Source organism: Rhinoderma darwinii, chromosome 4 (genome assembly GCF_050947455.1).
Source record: "Rhinoderma darwinii isolate aRhiDar2 chromosome 4, aRhiDar2.hap1, whole genome shotgun sequence".
NCBI lineage: Eukaryota > Metazoa > Chordata > Amphibia > Anura > Rhinodermatidae > Rhinoderma > Rhinoderma darwinii.
Genome location: NC_134690.1, coordinates 116,251,239 through 116,267,803, shown reverse-complemented (window position 1 = coordinate 116,267,803; position 16,565 = coordinate 116,251,239). Strand labels below are relative to the sequence as shown.

Genomic DNA, 16,565 nt, shown 5'->3' with positions numbered 1-16,565 from the left:
GCTGATAAGATAGGGGGGAATTATACTGTATGGGGGGCATTATACTGTATGGGTAGCTCATATGGGGGCATTATACTGTATGGGTAGCTCATATGGGGGCATTATACTGTATGGGAAGATCATATGGAGGGCATTTTACTCTATGGGGAGCTCATATGGAGGGCATTTTACTTTATGGGGAGCTCATATGGAGGGCATTTTACATTATAGGGAGCTCATATGGGGGGCATTTTACTTTATGGGGAGCTCATATGGGGGTAATTACACTGTATGGGGGCATTATACTGTATGGGGAGCTGATATGGGGGCATTATACTGTATGGGAAGCTCATATGGGGCATTATACTGTATGGGGAGCTCATATGGAGGGCATTTTACTGTATGGGGAGCTCATATGGGGGGCATTACACTGTATGGGGAGCTCATATGGGGGGCATTATACTGTATGGGGAGCTGATATGGGAAGCATTATACTGTATGGGGAGCTATGGAGGGGCATTACACTGTATGGGGAGCTGATATGGAGGGGCATTATACTGTATGAGGGCACTATAATGTATGGGGCAGCTATGTGGGGCATTATACTATGGGGGCTGTTGGGCAAGGCGTCTGGGCATAGGCACGCGCAGGGTTCTGTTTATGGTGGTGTTGGGGGGCCCAAGCTGAATTCTTGCACCTGGGCCCATGAGCCTTTAGCTACGCTCCTGATCTGGCCTTATATAGTGATTTATTTGCTCAATGAGTAGTGGTAACACGATGGTCAGAATGAAGGTAAACAAGCCTAAAGTTGACCAGAGACATTAGATTTATTTTGGGAGGCCAGGATGTGTTTTGATGGACTCTCAACAACCTGACAATGAGGCCATTGAACCAACAGCAGAGGGCAGTAACTGGGGCAAGCAAAAATCCAACCGGATAGTTTTTTTTCCTGTCTGATCATCTCCCTTAAAATCAGCCTACCGGTTCTCCATAAAAGTTTACAGAATATGGGCAATGTATAGTTAAAAGCACCTGGTGCCCTTCTTTTTAGCATTTCTACTGTGCATCCGCCGATTCCTGTGCTTCGGTAGTCATACTCTCGGATGACCATTGCTTATTATGCAGCATTGGCTGGACAGTGCTAACATCATCAATGCTGGTCTATCTACAAGCACGGTGTGTGTCTCAGACTACCCAGGCACAGTGTGTACAATATGGTCGGAGACGCCGGCAGCCATTTTAAATTAATGCAGAGGAGATCGGGTATCTGCAGTGGAAACATTAAAAAGTAGGGCACTAGATATATTCCCCATAACATTTTTATATAGAACCGGAGGGCTGCTCTAAGGCCTGTGACTGGCCGCTTCCTGCTTGTATATTTTCACATCACGTTTATGATGTGCGTTCAGCTCATACACCAGGACCACTTCTCAACATAAAAGCCAACGTTTTCCTAGAATTTAAAAGCCAAGTGTATGCCAAAAGGGTATCCTTTAACGGTATAAAAAAAAAAATTAAAAATAGACTGAAGTTTATCACAATGAGATCCAGCAAAAAAAAAAAAAAAAAAATCATCATGTGTAGGCATACAGCGGGAATACATTTGGGGCATGTGTTCAACAGCAGTTAAGACATGCACGCCCTGTAGGTGACAATTCAATGCACACAGAGCCCTGAACAGATTCACAACTCCCATAGGACGAGTGATGGTATCAACATTATCCCTTCTACACTATCAGAGCGCATGTACCATATAGTCAGCCCCTTCTATTTGTGAGGACTCATTTAATTTATGGATGTGAAAATGTGGCGGATCCTACATCATTGCACATTGAGAGCATTGTGAGTGTCACTTATCTTCGATCGTACTGGATGTCCATTTCACCGTGCTAGCAAACAATCCCACTTTGTTTGACTGGCTAATACTCCACATTGTATTTTAGCTGACAGCAGATTAAAAGAAAGATAATACTGTAGCCGAAAGGAGGTAACTTGTTTGTACACGAGTCCTTGAGCACTGCAAAGCTTTGGCTGTCACAGAGTTCCTCCAATTTTGTGTTATGGAGGCATTTCATGTGCCACAATATGGTAATGACATTCATATAAGTTTTATGAGAATTAGGAAATGGAAGCATGAATGAACGAATAAGGGTAGGAACACACACAGCGCGTTCAGGGCGGATGCGCTGCGTCAAGCCGCGCAGATAATTCGCCCTGAGCACTACAGGGAATGCCGACCGATAAAAGTGGTGCCTTTTTCCGGAGGGATTTCCGCTGCGTAAAGCAGCACCGAAAAAAAAAAAAAGTAAAAACAAGCGTTCATACTTACCCCCTCCTTTTACTCTGCGTGTAGTCCGGCCTGCTGGGATGACGTTGCAGGCCATGTGACCACTGCAGCCTGTGATTGGCTGCAGCGGTCACATGGGTTGAAACGTCATCCCTGGAGGCTGGACTGGAGAAAAAGCAGGGAACTCTGGGTAAGTAACTTTTTTTTTCCTCTTACTTGTGATTTTTGCGGCGGAATTGCTGTGATTCCGGTGCAAATATCACAACACACACCGCTTGGTTGCGGGTTTAAGCACCCCATTGAATTCAATGGGGACAACCCGCAACAGAAGAGAAGCGATTCCGCAGCATTAACATGTGGTGCGCAGGTCAATTTGCGTTTTTTTTGCGGCATCTTTTTCCCCACTGCAGGCACTAGATTTGTTGAAATCTCACCCACTGCAATACACTGCGGATTCTCTGCAACGTATCCGTTGCGGAAAATCCGCAGTGTTTACACCGTGTGTGTTCCTACCCTAAGCCTAATATTTCTACCAGTGTATGCTGCAGGCCCTATGATGCTACTTCATCACCTAGAAGAATGATAACAAAATCCAAAGATAAAGATTGAATATAAATCAACTGCACAGTTATAAAATCAGCTAATATACAAGTTCATGCCCCCTGCTGGCAATAGATCTATAGTTCAAATTCTAATCTTAAAATACATGGTAAGACCAATAACCTTCAGGTTATTCATGGGTCATCAAGAATGCTTCATGACTTGCATGGAGTCAAATACGGTAAGTGTTGAAAACTGTAAAGCTGACGGAACCGCCAACTCAGTGTGAACATAGCCTTAGTTACAGGTTTAGTAGAACATAGAAGCAGTCCACACACACATTGTGATGTTTTACTGTAATGGTAGGTTTATTTAACTTAATTTGCATCTTCTGTAAAGAGGAATAGTATAAAGGCTCAGTTTAAAAACTCTACATTTACTCGAATACAACAGAATAGCTTGATCTTCCTTAAATAGTAACTGATATATATTCAATGCCAATAAATTTGTTATAATTTAGAATAACTTAGTGATCTGCAATATAATCTTATTATACAGAACATTGAAAGAACTAAACAAACTGCTAACAGTTGCAGATTATTTAAGTCCTTTTAGTTAGAGCATCACTTTAAACTATAAAAAGAACAGATTCTTATAAAAATTAGATATCAAAGACAAAAATCTCAGGAGGAAAGAAAATTAGACAACCTATTCCAACACTGTAAATGATGAATATAAAACAAGGTTTAATGCCAGCATTATGTGACGTATGGAACAATGAAAGAATGGCTTTAAAATAAAAACGGGGATGAATCTACACAGAATATCTTTGCACTGTCTGTAAAACTCCACAAGATGGCAGCACTCAGACAAATCCTGCATGTAGAACTTCAAAAGGTACAACGAGATGGCAAAGACATCCAGTCTGCGCTAACAGAAACTGTCTTCAGAGCAGACCTTCATAACACCAGTCCCGCTGATCCCTTCATAAAAGCCCACGTCATGCCTGGAAAGATGAGAAAGAGGTTCATTAACAGAGACCATTGATATATTCACTAAATCTGACGAGATTATATAGACATATAGAAAAGTATCAAAAGGAAAAGTGGGGAAGTAGCAGCAAAAACCGGACTGCTTGTCGTGGACAACTATTCCACATTTCCTTTACACTAGTTTCGAAAAATCTTCCCTCATATATAGTCTCCAATCTCATGACTTCTAGGTTCAGCTGGAGGGACGCAGAATTCAGTCACTGACTACACGGTGGGATCCATCAATTACAGACGGACACAGTAAGATCATTACACGTGAGCGGCCACAGATAGGAGAGGGCTGTACATAGCGTGTTGTAGTATACGTGCACGGATATAGAAAAGGCATGGCGGTGACCGCACTATAAAACATTGCTCGATAAAAGGGAACTTGATGGATGCGGCTGGCATAATGTTATGGGCAATTCTGTGTAGCTGAATAATTGTATGGACAAGCGTCCGGCTGTTATCACGTGACTTGTTTTACTACGTGTGTTCCAAAGGCTTTTTGTTGTAAATGTTTCCACTATTGATGCTCACGAACAACAACCATCTATTACTGTGGCTACAACATGGATTTTTAGCCGGTCACCTCTATGAAATTTCTATCTTTTCCCACCATGCAAAACTTTCCTACAGCGGAACTTAAAAAATACGTTATCTAACGTGGAAGGCTCTTTTCAATAAAAGACGTAGGAGGGCAATTTATGAAGTCTGCCGTTTCATACGCTAGTCTTAATATTGAAAAGTCGGAGTAAACTCTGACATTAGGAGGCAAAAGCCTCTTAATAAATGCGTTTCATCCTTTGGCTGGGCCGAGCGCTACAAAAGACCATGGCCATGTATTCCCCACCGTCTAGCAAGAAAAAACAACCAAGAACACATCCTCACCTCAGCGCTCCTCTTCTCTCCCCAGATTCTCATGGAAAGGTTGATAAATTACCCCAATATTGTATACGGTACTATTGCCAGAGCTAATATTGGGAAGGTGGAGGAGTTTTTCTTCTTTCCCATTACTGATCTTCACTGGTTAACGCAGCACAACTTACCAATATATGTAGTGACTGTCGCCTTCCTAGGCCATGCTCGTAAACTAATTCAGAACTGGAATCTCTGATAGTAGCGAGATTACTCCACCCTACTAATGCTCTTCACGGTTTTCACAACTTACTTGCAGGTAATGCCATGTGCCCTCCTATTCTACTCTGTTCATTTACAATCACAGTTCTGCTATTCCAGTATAAGACCTTCTTTTTGAAACCTGAACAAGGTAACACTCATCATCCACACTTACAAGATTAATCTGGTGCTGGAAAAATGTTATGAACGGTGGTGGTTGGGAATCGCATCCATGTGAACATTTAACTTCATTTCATTATCGATAATTTGGACAAGTTGCTGCATTGATGGGAGATGACCGGATTCTAGCTTTGACCACACAGGTACATCTGGATAAAAAATAAAAACTAATAAAAAGACAGGCAAGAGGCAAAGACAACAGGATTTTACTAAACAAGTGTGAAGGATTCTGCTCGCACACTGTGCAGAAACATCTGAGCTCTACATTCATGCAACATCAGTGTCAATTTTAATACATCACCATGGTCCAAATGAGAAAAGCGCCATCTATTGGGGGAAAGAATGGGTGCAGCTCTAAAGCTAAAAAAATTAGAAACTTCAGTTGCGATTTCCTGGTCGGTCTGTAGAGATTGTTCTGGTTGTCAAACCACCAATTGACCTCTACCTTGATCTGTGACCTTCTATGGAGGGCACATCTGTAATTTAGCACGAACAACGGCACAATGACTAAAAAACTTTTGATATCTGGCAGTTATCTGCCTCCAGTTTGTGTCCATAGCTGTATTTTCATGACTCGAATTAGAGCGACAATCTAAAGAAAATTGTCTAAAATCTGCATTTTCAGCTGTCTAAAAGTTTGTCTATGCCCAGATTTAGCTATACAGCGGATGAGTGAAAGTTGACAACCTATGTTGAATACATGTGGTTTAATGAGGACAATCTATGGTGATACGCCCCATTAGGCAGAACTATGAATCAGAACAGACACACTGAACAATTGGCCGCCATTCTGCCGGAATCGAGCTGTCCTTGTATTACAAGGACGGCCATTCATCTGAATGCAGAAATTCCTGGGTGGACGCGGCTTTCCCCTGTAAGATCAGCTGTTTGCCGGGAGCGAGATCTGAAAGAAGTCCTCTGATGATACAACCCCTTTAAAAAGGCTTTTTCCCCATCATGGAGCGAGCTTACTTGGCTGTTTCTAGATCTCTTATAAACGGTAAGGCTAGGACTCCACTAGGACTTTTTTTTTTTTTTTTGAGTGCACCAAGTTGCATGCGGTCAAGGTATTGAACTGCAGCTCAGAGAAGTAGTTAAAATTGGAAAGCCACACTACAAAAAGGTTGCAGTGCAGTCCAAGTCTTACAGTCTATGGGAGATCCAGACACAGCAAAGTGAGCGAACTATAGGTTTTATAAATAATAAAGTATGCGCCTGTTACTGCATGTCCTGAAGTGGTCACTTCTCCTTTATCACTCACTGACTCTAATAACAGGCTGTTCATGAAGAAAAAAAAAGAATGCTATCTAACGGTCTGAGCATTGTCTTTCTTATAGAGCTCCTAATTCCCTGCATAGATGTAGAATTAATAAACATGCTGGCTACCGGCAGCCTCCACAAGAGGGCGCTTACTGCATGCGGTCATACATGGAACTCAATAAGAGTATGCAGCAAGTTCCCTCTTGGGGATGGAGCAGGCAGCATGCGGTCTATTAAAGAGTAACTGCACTTCCATAAAACTTTTGATATGTCAGAGACCTATCAAAAGTTTGGATCGGTGGGGTCCAGGTGCGGAGATCCCCACCGTCACTGAAACAAAGATGCAGCAGCGCTCAGCTAAGCACACTGCACCATTGTCTCAGCAATGGTGGGGGTCTGAGAACTCGGACCCATCGTCAGCATGTCTACGTCACTGATCTACACAAAGTGTTCACGCATGCACCATCTCATCTGGTGTTAAACAGGAAAGTGCAACTGCGCATACGCCGTGATGTCTCAAGTACACCTGGAAGACGACATGCCAGACCTCAGTGCCGGGGACCCAGAGCTAAAGACGCTACGGCTTCCCAAGTGTCTACTTGTGACGTAATGCGAAGGGGAAAAAAACTAAAAATAAATAAACGGTTTGGTTTGAGGAATTTCAAAATGCCAGTCAGATGAGGTCGGGCTGTTGCAGTCTTTAGTCCGCTGACCAGAAAAACACTGGAAATCTGCCTTTTCCTTATTTCTCTGCACATAATCCGACAATAATCTGACATTAGGACTTGCCATTCACCCAATTCCCTTAAATCCTTGTAGGTTCAGTACAGGTAATATGCAGATAACACATAGACCCAAGAATCCTATCCAATATCCTACTTCTTCTGACTTGATCGGACAGTGCCAGTTATCACGATATGATACATTGTGGACGTGAGCACAAAGAGTTAAATAGTTAATTATTCAAAGCTCAGTCCGTAGTAGCAGCGATAGGCGTATCTCTGCGTAAAGGTTAACCAAGAGCGAGGTAACGTTCTTTACCGACCGTACCAACCACACATTAAATATTTACTAGGGGTCACTACAATGTGATTACAATACCCCTATGTGTCGTCCAGTGTCTGTTACATGTCAGCTAGATTGACAGGACAAACGCAAGTAAAGCCGACAGCCCTCATGGGGCTAAACAACACACATAAGCTTAGTATTTACAGAGCCACATGGAAACAGTCTACATGCAAACTGCTCACAGGACATAGAGCTCCGAGTAAAGGAGAACATTTACCATTCAAAGTGACCTCGAAGGCTCCGGTAGACATACACTGGTTCTCAATCATGTTGCTCAGGAAGAAAACCATCATGCAGGCGTAGACCTAGCAAGAAATAAGCAGAGAAAATGTGAATATCCCACGTCAGAAGATCAGTTCATAAAAAATAAAAGGAAATCACATTTAACCATATTTATTATTATATAAAATATCTGTAATCGTCTACCATGTAAATTCTGACTCGCAGCTCAAAGGCATTGTGCAAGTGTCCGCTTTGTTGGTGACTATAAAGTCAATTTGCAAGACAATTTGCTTGTATTAACAGAAATAGCTTCATGAGTAACTATTGGGTATATGTTTCACCCTTCTGCTTTCGGCATGCACTTGTTCCTTGGATGCAAAGAACGAGATGATGTAACTGGCAGAAATAAATAGGATTCCATAACAAGTAACATTGCAAGTGTGTACACAGCACCTTGGGGAAACCCTATAAACTCCTTCACCGAGAACGCAAAGCATGAAAATATCTGCCAGAAATTCTACCAAGATCACTTAGAGAGGCTCTGTCACCACATTATAAGTGCCCTATCTCCTACATAGTCTGATCGGCGCTGTAATGTAGAAAACAGTAGTTTTTATTTTGAAAAACGATCAATTTTGAGCAATTTTAGATTTATGCGAATTCGTTTCTTAATAGACAACTGGGCGTTGTAAAGAGAAGTGTATGACGTTGACCAATCAGCATCATACACTTCTCTCTATTCATTACTTCACTCAAGTGTCTTGAGAGTGAAGAGACGTTGCCTCCAGCCAGGACGCGATGTCTATTCACACTCCCGACACTTCGGTAAAGTTTCTGTGGGACTTAATCACAGCACAGTGATTCACTTCATGAATGGAGAGAAGTGTATGACGCTGATTGGTCACCCTCATACACTTCTCTGTACAACGCCCACTTGGTCAAAATGTAAAAACACACCCAGTGGTCTATTAAGAGATGAATTAGCATAAACCTAAAATGGTTCATAACTTGGTCAAAATTTATCGTTTTTCAAAATAAAAAATCACTTATCTACATTACAGCGCCGATCAGATTATGTAGGCGATAGGGCACTTATAATCTGGTGACAGAGCCTCTAAAATATATATTAGATTATCTGAACAGTCCTCCTAGGAATGTGGTCACCAACCTTATTTTCTTGTCCCCACTGCCAAAGACCTGGAGCTTGCATGCCAAACAATGCAAAGGGATCCTTTCCAACAATTATTAAGCCTATTAACACTAGCTTGAAGACCGACAGGAACGATGAAATGTGGCTAAAAACAAAAATTTTTTTATAGTATATACACATATACACACAAACACACACACGTTATTTGTTTTAACAATACTAGGCGAATATCATTGATGTTTATTTACTGTGTGAACGTTAACCTGTTTTCTATGAAACCAGCAGCATACTTGTAATACCTAAGATGCCGACTCCAATCTATAGGGGCCGGAGCACGCAACTCTGATTCAGGCCAATAAAAGCTGCATACAGATCAACGCACTAGTGGTGGAAACAGGCAACTGCCACTGTGTGAGCTCATAGGGAAAATAAACGACACTGCCTCACGCCTGTATGTGCAGAGTTGCACACGAAAAAAAATTTTTTTTTTTAAAAAATGTGCAAGATGACGTCAGCTATACACGCTTACTTCCGTTTGTTTTTAGATTAATTGCCAAACCCTACCTAAGTTATAAATTAAAGGGGTTGACTGGTGGAAAAACATATTGATGGTCAATATCTGATCGGTGGGGGTCCAACTCAGCACCCATTCCGATCAGCTGTTTGAAGGGGCCGCAGTGCGCAGGCAAAGCGCTGCACCCTTTTAATTTCTTACACAGCTCAATTTGTATCGGTGGAAAAGCGTATTATAGCTTTCACCTGTTGGAGTGAACACATCCTCATTGATAGCGGTGGTGAGAACATGAAGGTAAGTGACGTAGGACACCGCCTTTCCCTTGCACTCCTTTTGATAACTCTCCTGTGTGTACAGAAACTGTTGCACAGGAAAGTAGAATAGAGGTTCATTTCAAGAGAGAATATGGAATGCTAAAATAAACCCGTTTCCTCAGAGAACCAATATAGACTGAAATATCCCACAATTGACTCACCTATAAAAGGGGTGGGGAAGATAGTTCTCTCCTTCTATACGGATGTCTGGGTACCGCTGGCTGATGACCCGCATGTACTCTTCAAACACCCGCCGGTAACCTCAGGAGATACTGCAGAGTAAAAACGGTTCCGTTATTCAGGTGGTGTACACGCACAATGTTCGATGATAGGAGAATTCTATGTAGTACTTTTAAACAGGCCATAGAATTATTATATTCAATACACAAGATAATGTTACAATAATATACGATAATGCACTAAAAATAAAGGAATCCGACCATCAGCCAGAACACTTCTTGCTTCAAATATCTGCTCAGTTTTTGCGATTGGATCATTTTAGCTGTTCACGTTTGCGTCGGAGCTTCAGTTTCAAATTTTCAGCCTGAGATCTTACATTTCGCCCCTAATCCAGCCTAAGATGTCGTCATCAGTCCCTTACTTTAGTCCCCGATGTCATGTCCTTAATGCAAATATTTTTCATTCTTTATGGGATTGCCCACTTATCAAGAAAGTTTGGGAAACATTGATAAAATGCCTTACAGAGACATTTGGAATCACGGTACCTCTAAACTCAGCCTGGGCATGGTCTATTATATTGGATGATCATTCTGTGGAGGATTACACTGATGGAAAATGAATACTTTTTGTTTAGGCTGTGGCCACACAAATATTCTTCACTGTTGGGCGCAATCTAGTCCTCCCAACTATGGGTCTCATAATGAGTACGGTTCCATTTCTATTCCGTATGGAAAACAATCACCAACAAAGTAAAATTGACTCACACAGAAATTTTTTTTATTGATACATGCCAAACATTGGTAAAACAAACATTGATAGATCGCTTTAAACATATTCCTTGGTACATGACTTGGTGACCTAATAAAAAGAATCGGAAGAGAGAAGAGCGATATATATATATGTATGGAATCAGGGAATAGTGATGGTAAATATGATTTACCTGGAGCATGGACCGGTATCAGAAAAAAAGGCGACAGACCAGATGTGGCCATAGCAGGGTAATTATCATAACCAATAAAATAGTGAGTGCACTAAAGACGGTCACTAGATGCGCGACTGTAAGCGGTCTTTAGTGCAAGCGAGTGGTAATGTGATAGCGAGCAATGACGAGCTGCTGTGCTCCTCCCACTCACTGTCTGACTCCTCCCACCCTCACTGACTCCTCCCACTTGCTTTAGTTCTGATGAAATAATCTTTGCCAGGGATGTGAACTCAATGAGTTTGTTCACCTTGAAGATCAGTTCATTTTGAAGCGATCATTCATGAACTACCCATCACTACAGCACCCCATAATGCAGGTCAACTCAATCATTTTTATCACATCACCCTTGTCATGATATACAGCACCGTGCTACACTTACTACAGTCATGTAGTTCTGACATGATGGTGTATATCATGACATGGATGATGTGGGAACAATGATTGAATTCACATGTATTATGTATGATGTGCTGACCTCTATCTACGGTTAATATCAGATCATTCAGACTGGATTGGATCCTGTGGAGATGTCCTAAATGTCTCATGGGAAAACCGCTTTAAGGCTATGTTCACACGGGGTATTTTGCCGAGTTTTTTGACGCGGAAACCGCGTCGCAAAACTCGGCAAAAACGGCCCGAGAACGCCTCCCATTGATTTCAATGGGAGGCGTCGGCGTCTTTTTCCCGCGAGCAGTAAAACTGCCTCGCGGGAAAAAGAAGCGACATGCCCTATCTTCGGGCGCTTCCGCCTCTGACCTCCCATTGACTTCAATGGGAGGCAGGAGAAAGCGTATTTCTCGCTGTTTTATGCCCGCGGCGCTCAATGGCCGCGGGCGAAAAACGGCGCGATAATTGCCGCGAAAATCGGCGTGCAGGGAGAGGAATATCTGCCTCAAAGTTCCAAACGGAATTTTGAGGCAGATATTCCTCCCCCAAAATACTCCCTGTGAACATAGCCTAAGGCTCTGCTCAAATCTGCATTGTGGCCTAGTTTTATATTGGAAACCACAAGGCTGTGACAGACCTGTCCCCGATTATCAGCAGCGGCACCCGACAGACCCTACTGACTTCTAATGGGGTCCACCGAGGTGACTGTTGTAGCATGCTACCCTATTTTCCCCATCAAGATACGTCAGAACATGCAATAGAGCCTACCAGGCAGGCGTGAACATACTAAAAGCTGTGCTGTGTGAACAGAGGCACGTGGGATCATTCACATACAAACACGGGAATACACCACTGGTTTATACTCTGCACACTGGGCTCGTTTCCCCAAAACACGGCCATCAAGTACTTGTCATCTTCATTGCTTGTGTTTGACAAAGATGAAGAAACGCCATTACTGCCATGAATGTGTCAGGCCTCGTACACATGGCTTTGCATTGTGACCCGCAGGAACTCCATTCAACGTATGTACGGTGTTATGTTCCCCTAGTAGTTCATATGGAAGTTGGTGGCATATGGAGGGGATAGTAGAGAACCAAGGTACTTCCATGACCGCTCTATTAGGTTCCCACATCCCGGTGGCCACAAGGAAATCCAGGCGAAAAAACGCACCAAATTGTGGTGCAGTTTTTTGTCCAGAACGTCCAAAGTGGAAAACTGCAGCATTTAGCCGGCCTGTCCCCTGGGATGATGGTTCATCCCAGGAGACGAGCGGCGGTCACGCGGTATGAAACATCATCCCAGGAGACTAGCGGCGGTCACACGGTATGAAACATCATCCCAGGAGACGAGCGGCGGTCACGCGGTATGAAACGTCATCCCAGGAGACGAGCGGCGGTCACGCGGTATGAAACGTCATCCCAGGAGACGAGCGACGGTCACGCGGTATGAAACGTCATCCCAGGAGACGAGCGACGGTCACGCGGTATGAAACGTCATCCCAGGAGACGAGCGACGGTCACGCGGTATGAAACGTCATCCCAGGAGACGAGCGACGGTCACGCGGTATGAAACGTCATCCCAGGAGACGAGCGACGGTCACGCGGTATGAAACGTCATCCCAGGAGACGAGCGACGGTCACGCGGTATGAAACGTCATCCCAGGAGACGAGCGACGGTCACGCGGTATGAAACGTCATCCCAGGAGACGAGCGACGGTCACGCGGTATGAAACGTCATCCCAGGAGACGAGCGACGGTCACGCGGTATGAAACGTCATCCCAGGAGACGAGCGACGGTCACGCGGTATGAAACGTCATCCCAGGAGACGAGCGACGGTCACGCGGTATGAAACGTCATCCCAGGAGGCCGGCCTACAGACCGTCAGGCAAGTTTAAAGAGACTGTCACCACATTATAAGTGCCCTGTCTCCTACATAAGGAGATCGGCGCTGTAATGTAGGTGACAGCAGTGCTTTTTATTTAGAAAAACGATTTTTACCACGTTATTAGCAATTTTAGATTTATGCTAATGAGTTGCTTAATGCGCAAGTGGGCGTGTTTTTACGTTAGACCAAGTGGGCGTTGTACAGAGGAGTGCATGGCGCTGACCAATCAGTGACCAATCAGCGTCATGCACTCCTCTCCATTCATTTACACTGCACTAGCGATATAGATATATCGCTATGTGCAGCCTCATACACAAACCCTAACATTACTACAGTGTCCTGATAATGAATACACATGAAATCCAGCCTGGACGTGATGTGTATTCAGAATCCGGACACGTCTGTAGCGTCTCTGTGAGATTTCCAGCAAAGCAAAATGTAATCTCGCGAGATTACGATGTACCCGGTCATTTCAAACGAGATTACGCTTGCCTTGCTGGAATTTCACAGAGACGCTACAGACATGTCAGGATTCTGAATAGACATCACATCCAGGCTGGTAGTGATGTATATTCATTATCAGGACACTGTAGTAATGTTAGGGCTTGTGTATGTAGCTGCACATCGTGATATAACTATATCGCTAGTGCTGTGTAAATGAATGGAGAGAAGTGCATGACGCTGACTGGTCACTGATTGGTCAGCGTCATACACTCCTCTGTACAACACCCACTTGGTCGAACGTAAAAACACGCCCACTTGGGCATTAAGAAACTCATTAGCATAAAGCTAAAAATCGCTCAAAGTGGTTTAAAATAGATTGTTTTTCTAAATAAAAACTATAGCGCCCATCTCCTTATATAGGAGATAGGGCACTTATAATGTGGTGACAGAGCCTCTTTAAAGGTGTTTTTTTTTCTCCTAGGTTGCGATTCCGCCGCAAAAGCTGCAACACTTTAATGTTGCGGGTTTTAGATCACCATTGAATTCAATTAGGAAAACACGCAACAGTATAGCGGCGATTCCACAACCGCAATTGACACGCCGCGGCTTACAAAAACTGCACCGCAGCCCAATTTGTGTGTGGAATCTCCGCATTTCAGACAAAACGTGTGGATAACGTTTCGTGAAATCTCATCCACTCCTCTGCTACTGTATTATGCTGCGGACGTGTATTTACGCCACGTGTGGACTAGCCCTTAGGGCTCTGTACAAAACGCTCATAAACGGAGTGCGCTGTTTTCTGTCTTGAGCTTTTTCCAGACAGTAGAATATTTTTTCGTCAGGGAAAGCCACATCTAGCCATACCACTCCCCCGCAGCGCCCTCACCAGGAGAAACGCAGCATTACACGACGGTCATATGTCAAACCACGTAATGCATGGATAACCCGGGTCCACCTGTGCAGCTCAGTGCTAGCCCCGCTCTATGACGTTCTTAGAGACAGACGGGGTGAGACCACCCCAGTAACATTATATATATATATATACATAGACCGCTCATATCACTACATTACTATGCACAGGTGACATGAAACTTTTAGGAAACAGAACAGGTAGAAGCGCGTGGAACTCAGTGTCTGGATATTCCATAGCGATTCATCGCGATATGCCGAGTTATAAGACATTTATAATAACCACAGGCCGAGGAATAGGACAAAAGGCACAGCGCACTTCCCTGTCACAATGAAGCCATTGCACAATGTTACACAAGCAGAGCGATCCTCCATGTTGTACACGATGGGCTCCCCGGAGACATCACCGCAGCCATTACTCAGCAGAGCATCGTGTTCCCCCTATCCCCCTCCACACACACGAGGGTCAGCCTGGAAACAAGGTGACCCCGCAGCGGATACCAAGTGCTATATGGTCACACAGGCCCGGCCGCAATTCACAGACTCCGGCCATGACTCACTCACCATATCTGAAACTTAAGCAGCGGTCCCGCCGTGTACTGCATCCTCAGCTTCTTGCTCGGTAGACCGTTCCCGTCCGCCGAGGCAGCACTCCATACAGCAGCCAGGACACCGCTCACCAGCAACAACCACGGAGCGCACCGAACAACCATTCTGGCCTCCGCGACTACAGCGAGAGCCGGGTACAGCCCTTTGTGACGCAATGACGTATGAGTTCAGAAGCGTGCAACGTCGACCGCCATGACTACTGAGGGAAGCGTGCCAGTACTACGTCAGTTGTGATGGGGATGTGTTGGGCTTTGTTAATTCCCCCAATGCCGCAATTTAGCTACAGTATGTACAATTATTTCTGGACCTTTTGCTACATGGTTTTGCAATGATTTTTATCAACCCCTTTAAGTACCAATTCTGTATTCAAAGGTGTATACGGTCCATTCAATATTCTCACTGTAATCCAGTGAGGAGGAGCAAGGGGCTCTGTGGTTAGGGGATAAATATTAATTTTAGGACAACCCCTTTAAGGACCAAGAGATTTTTTGTTTTTTGCCTCCTTGTATTCCATCAGGCCTAACTTTTTTTATTTTTATGGCTACTTGAGGCCTTGTTTTTTTGCTGGATGAGTCATTTTTGAGTAAATATATGGTAGCGTTTAATTGATATGATTTTCTTAGTAGGAGGAAAGTATAGAAAAATTAATTTTTCCATTGTCTTTTCCATATATATATATATATTTTTTTTACAGAATTCACTGTTAAAATTAATAGAGGGCATCATTTTATTATGAGGGTCAAGACGAGTTTGGGGATATAAAAATATGTTTTATATATTTTCATGATTTTTTAAATTGTATTGATTATTTACATTTTTTTATTTATTTTTGTCTTAGGCCCCATTCACACGACTATAGTTTTCATCCGTAATTACGGATGAAATTGCGGACCCATCCATTTCTATTGGCCACTGACACCTTTCCGAATATTTACGGATGTGTGTTCGTGCTGTAGAAATGAAATGATCTAAAACATATAGAACATGTCCTATTCCTGTCCGCAATTGCAGCACGAACTCATCCATGGAAGCCTATGGGCGTGGGCAAAATGGCGGATGGCTACGGCTGTACATGCGTAGCCATCCGTAATTGCGGAAGCGTTGCTATGCGACGACAGGATTTCTAAAGAAAATGTTGCCTGAGCGATCATGTGACCTTTTCAAGGGGTTGGAAAATGTTGGTGACATCATTTGTAGCCGCCATTTTTTCTGTGGATGCGTAAATACAGATGCACTACGGACCGAATTTGCGGACAGTGTGCCAGATATGTGGCTGACTACGGATTGGTATTTGTGGACAGTAAAAAAAACATTATGGTACTGTATATGAGGCCTTAGGGGACTTTTATTTTTAACAGTTATATGGCGATTAGGGAAATTTATTAAGCAAAATGCGCCAGATTTCCGGCACAAATTGCAATAAAAAAGTGGTGTGCACCAGCCATGAGAGAAAAGCGTCTAACAGGCACATTAAGACCATTTTCGTGACACGAATGAGCCTGACA

General features: G+C 43.5%; 1 protein-coding gene across 1 annotated transcript; it reads right to left on the bottom strand.

The window, feature by feature from the left end:
• Window positions 1-3,147: 3,147 nt before the first annotated feature.
• On the bottom strand, window positions 3,148-15,207 carry SELENOT (selenoprotein T). The gene is made up of 6 exons (XM_075861495.1): window positions 15,016-15,207; window positions 9,826-9,936; window positions 8,855-8,981; window positions 7,682-7,769; window positions 5,132-5,285; window positions 3,148-3,812 (listed from the first exon to the last, which is right to left on the bottom strand). Exons 1-5 carry the CDS (start codon window positions 15,162-15,164, stop codon window positions 5,158-5,160), a joined length of 603 nt encoding a protein of 200 aa, XP_075717610.1. The 5' UTR covers window positions 15,165-15,207; the 3' UTR covers window positions 3,148-3,812; window positions 5,132-5,157.
• Window positions 15,208-16,565: the final 1,358 nt, after the last annotated feature.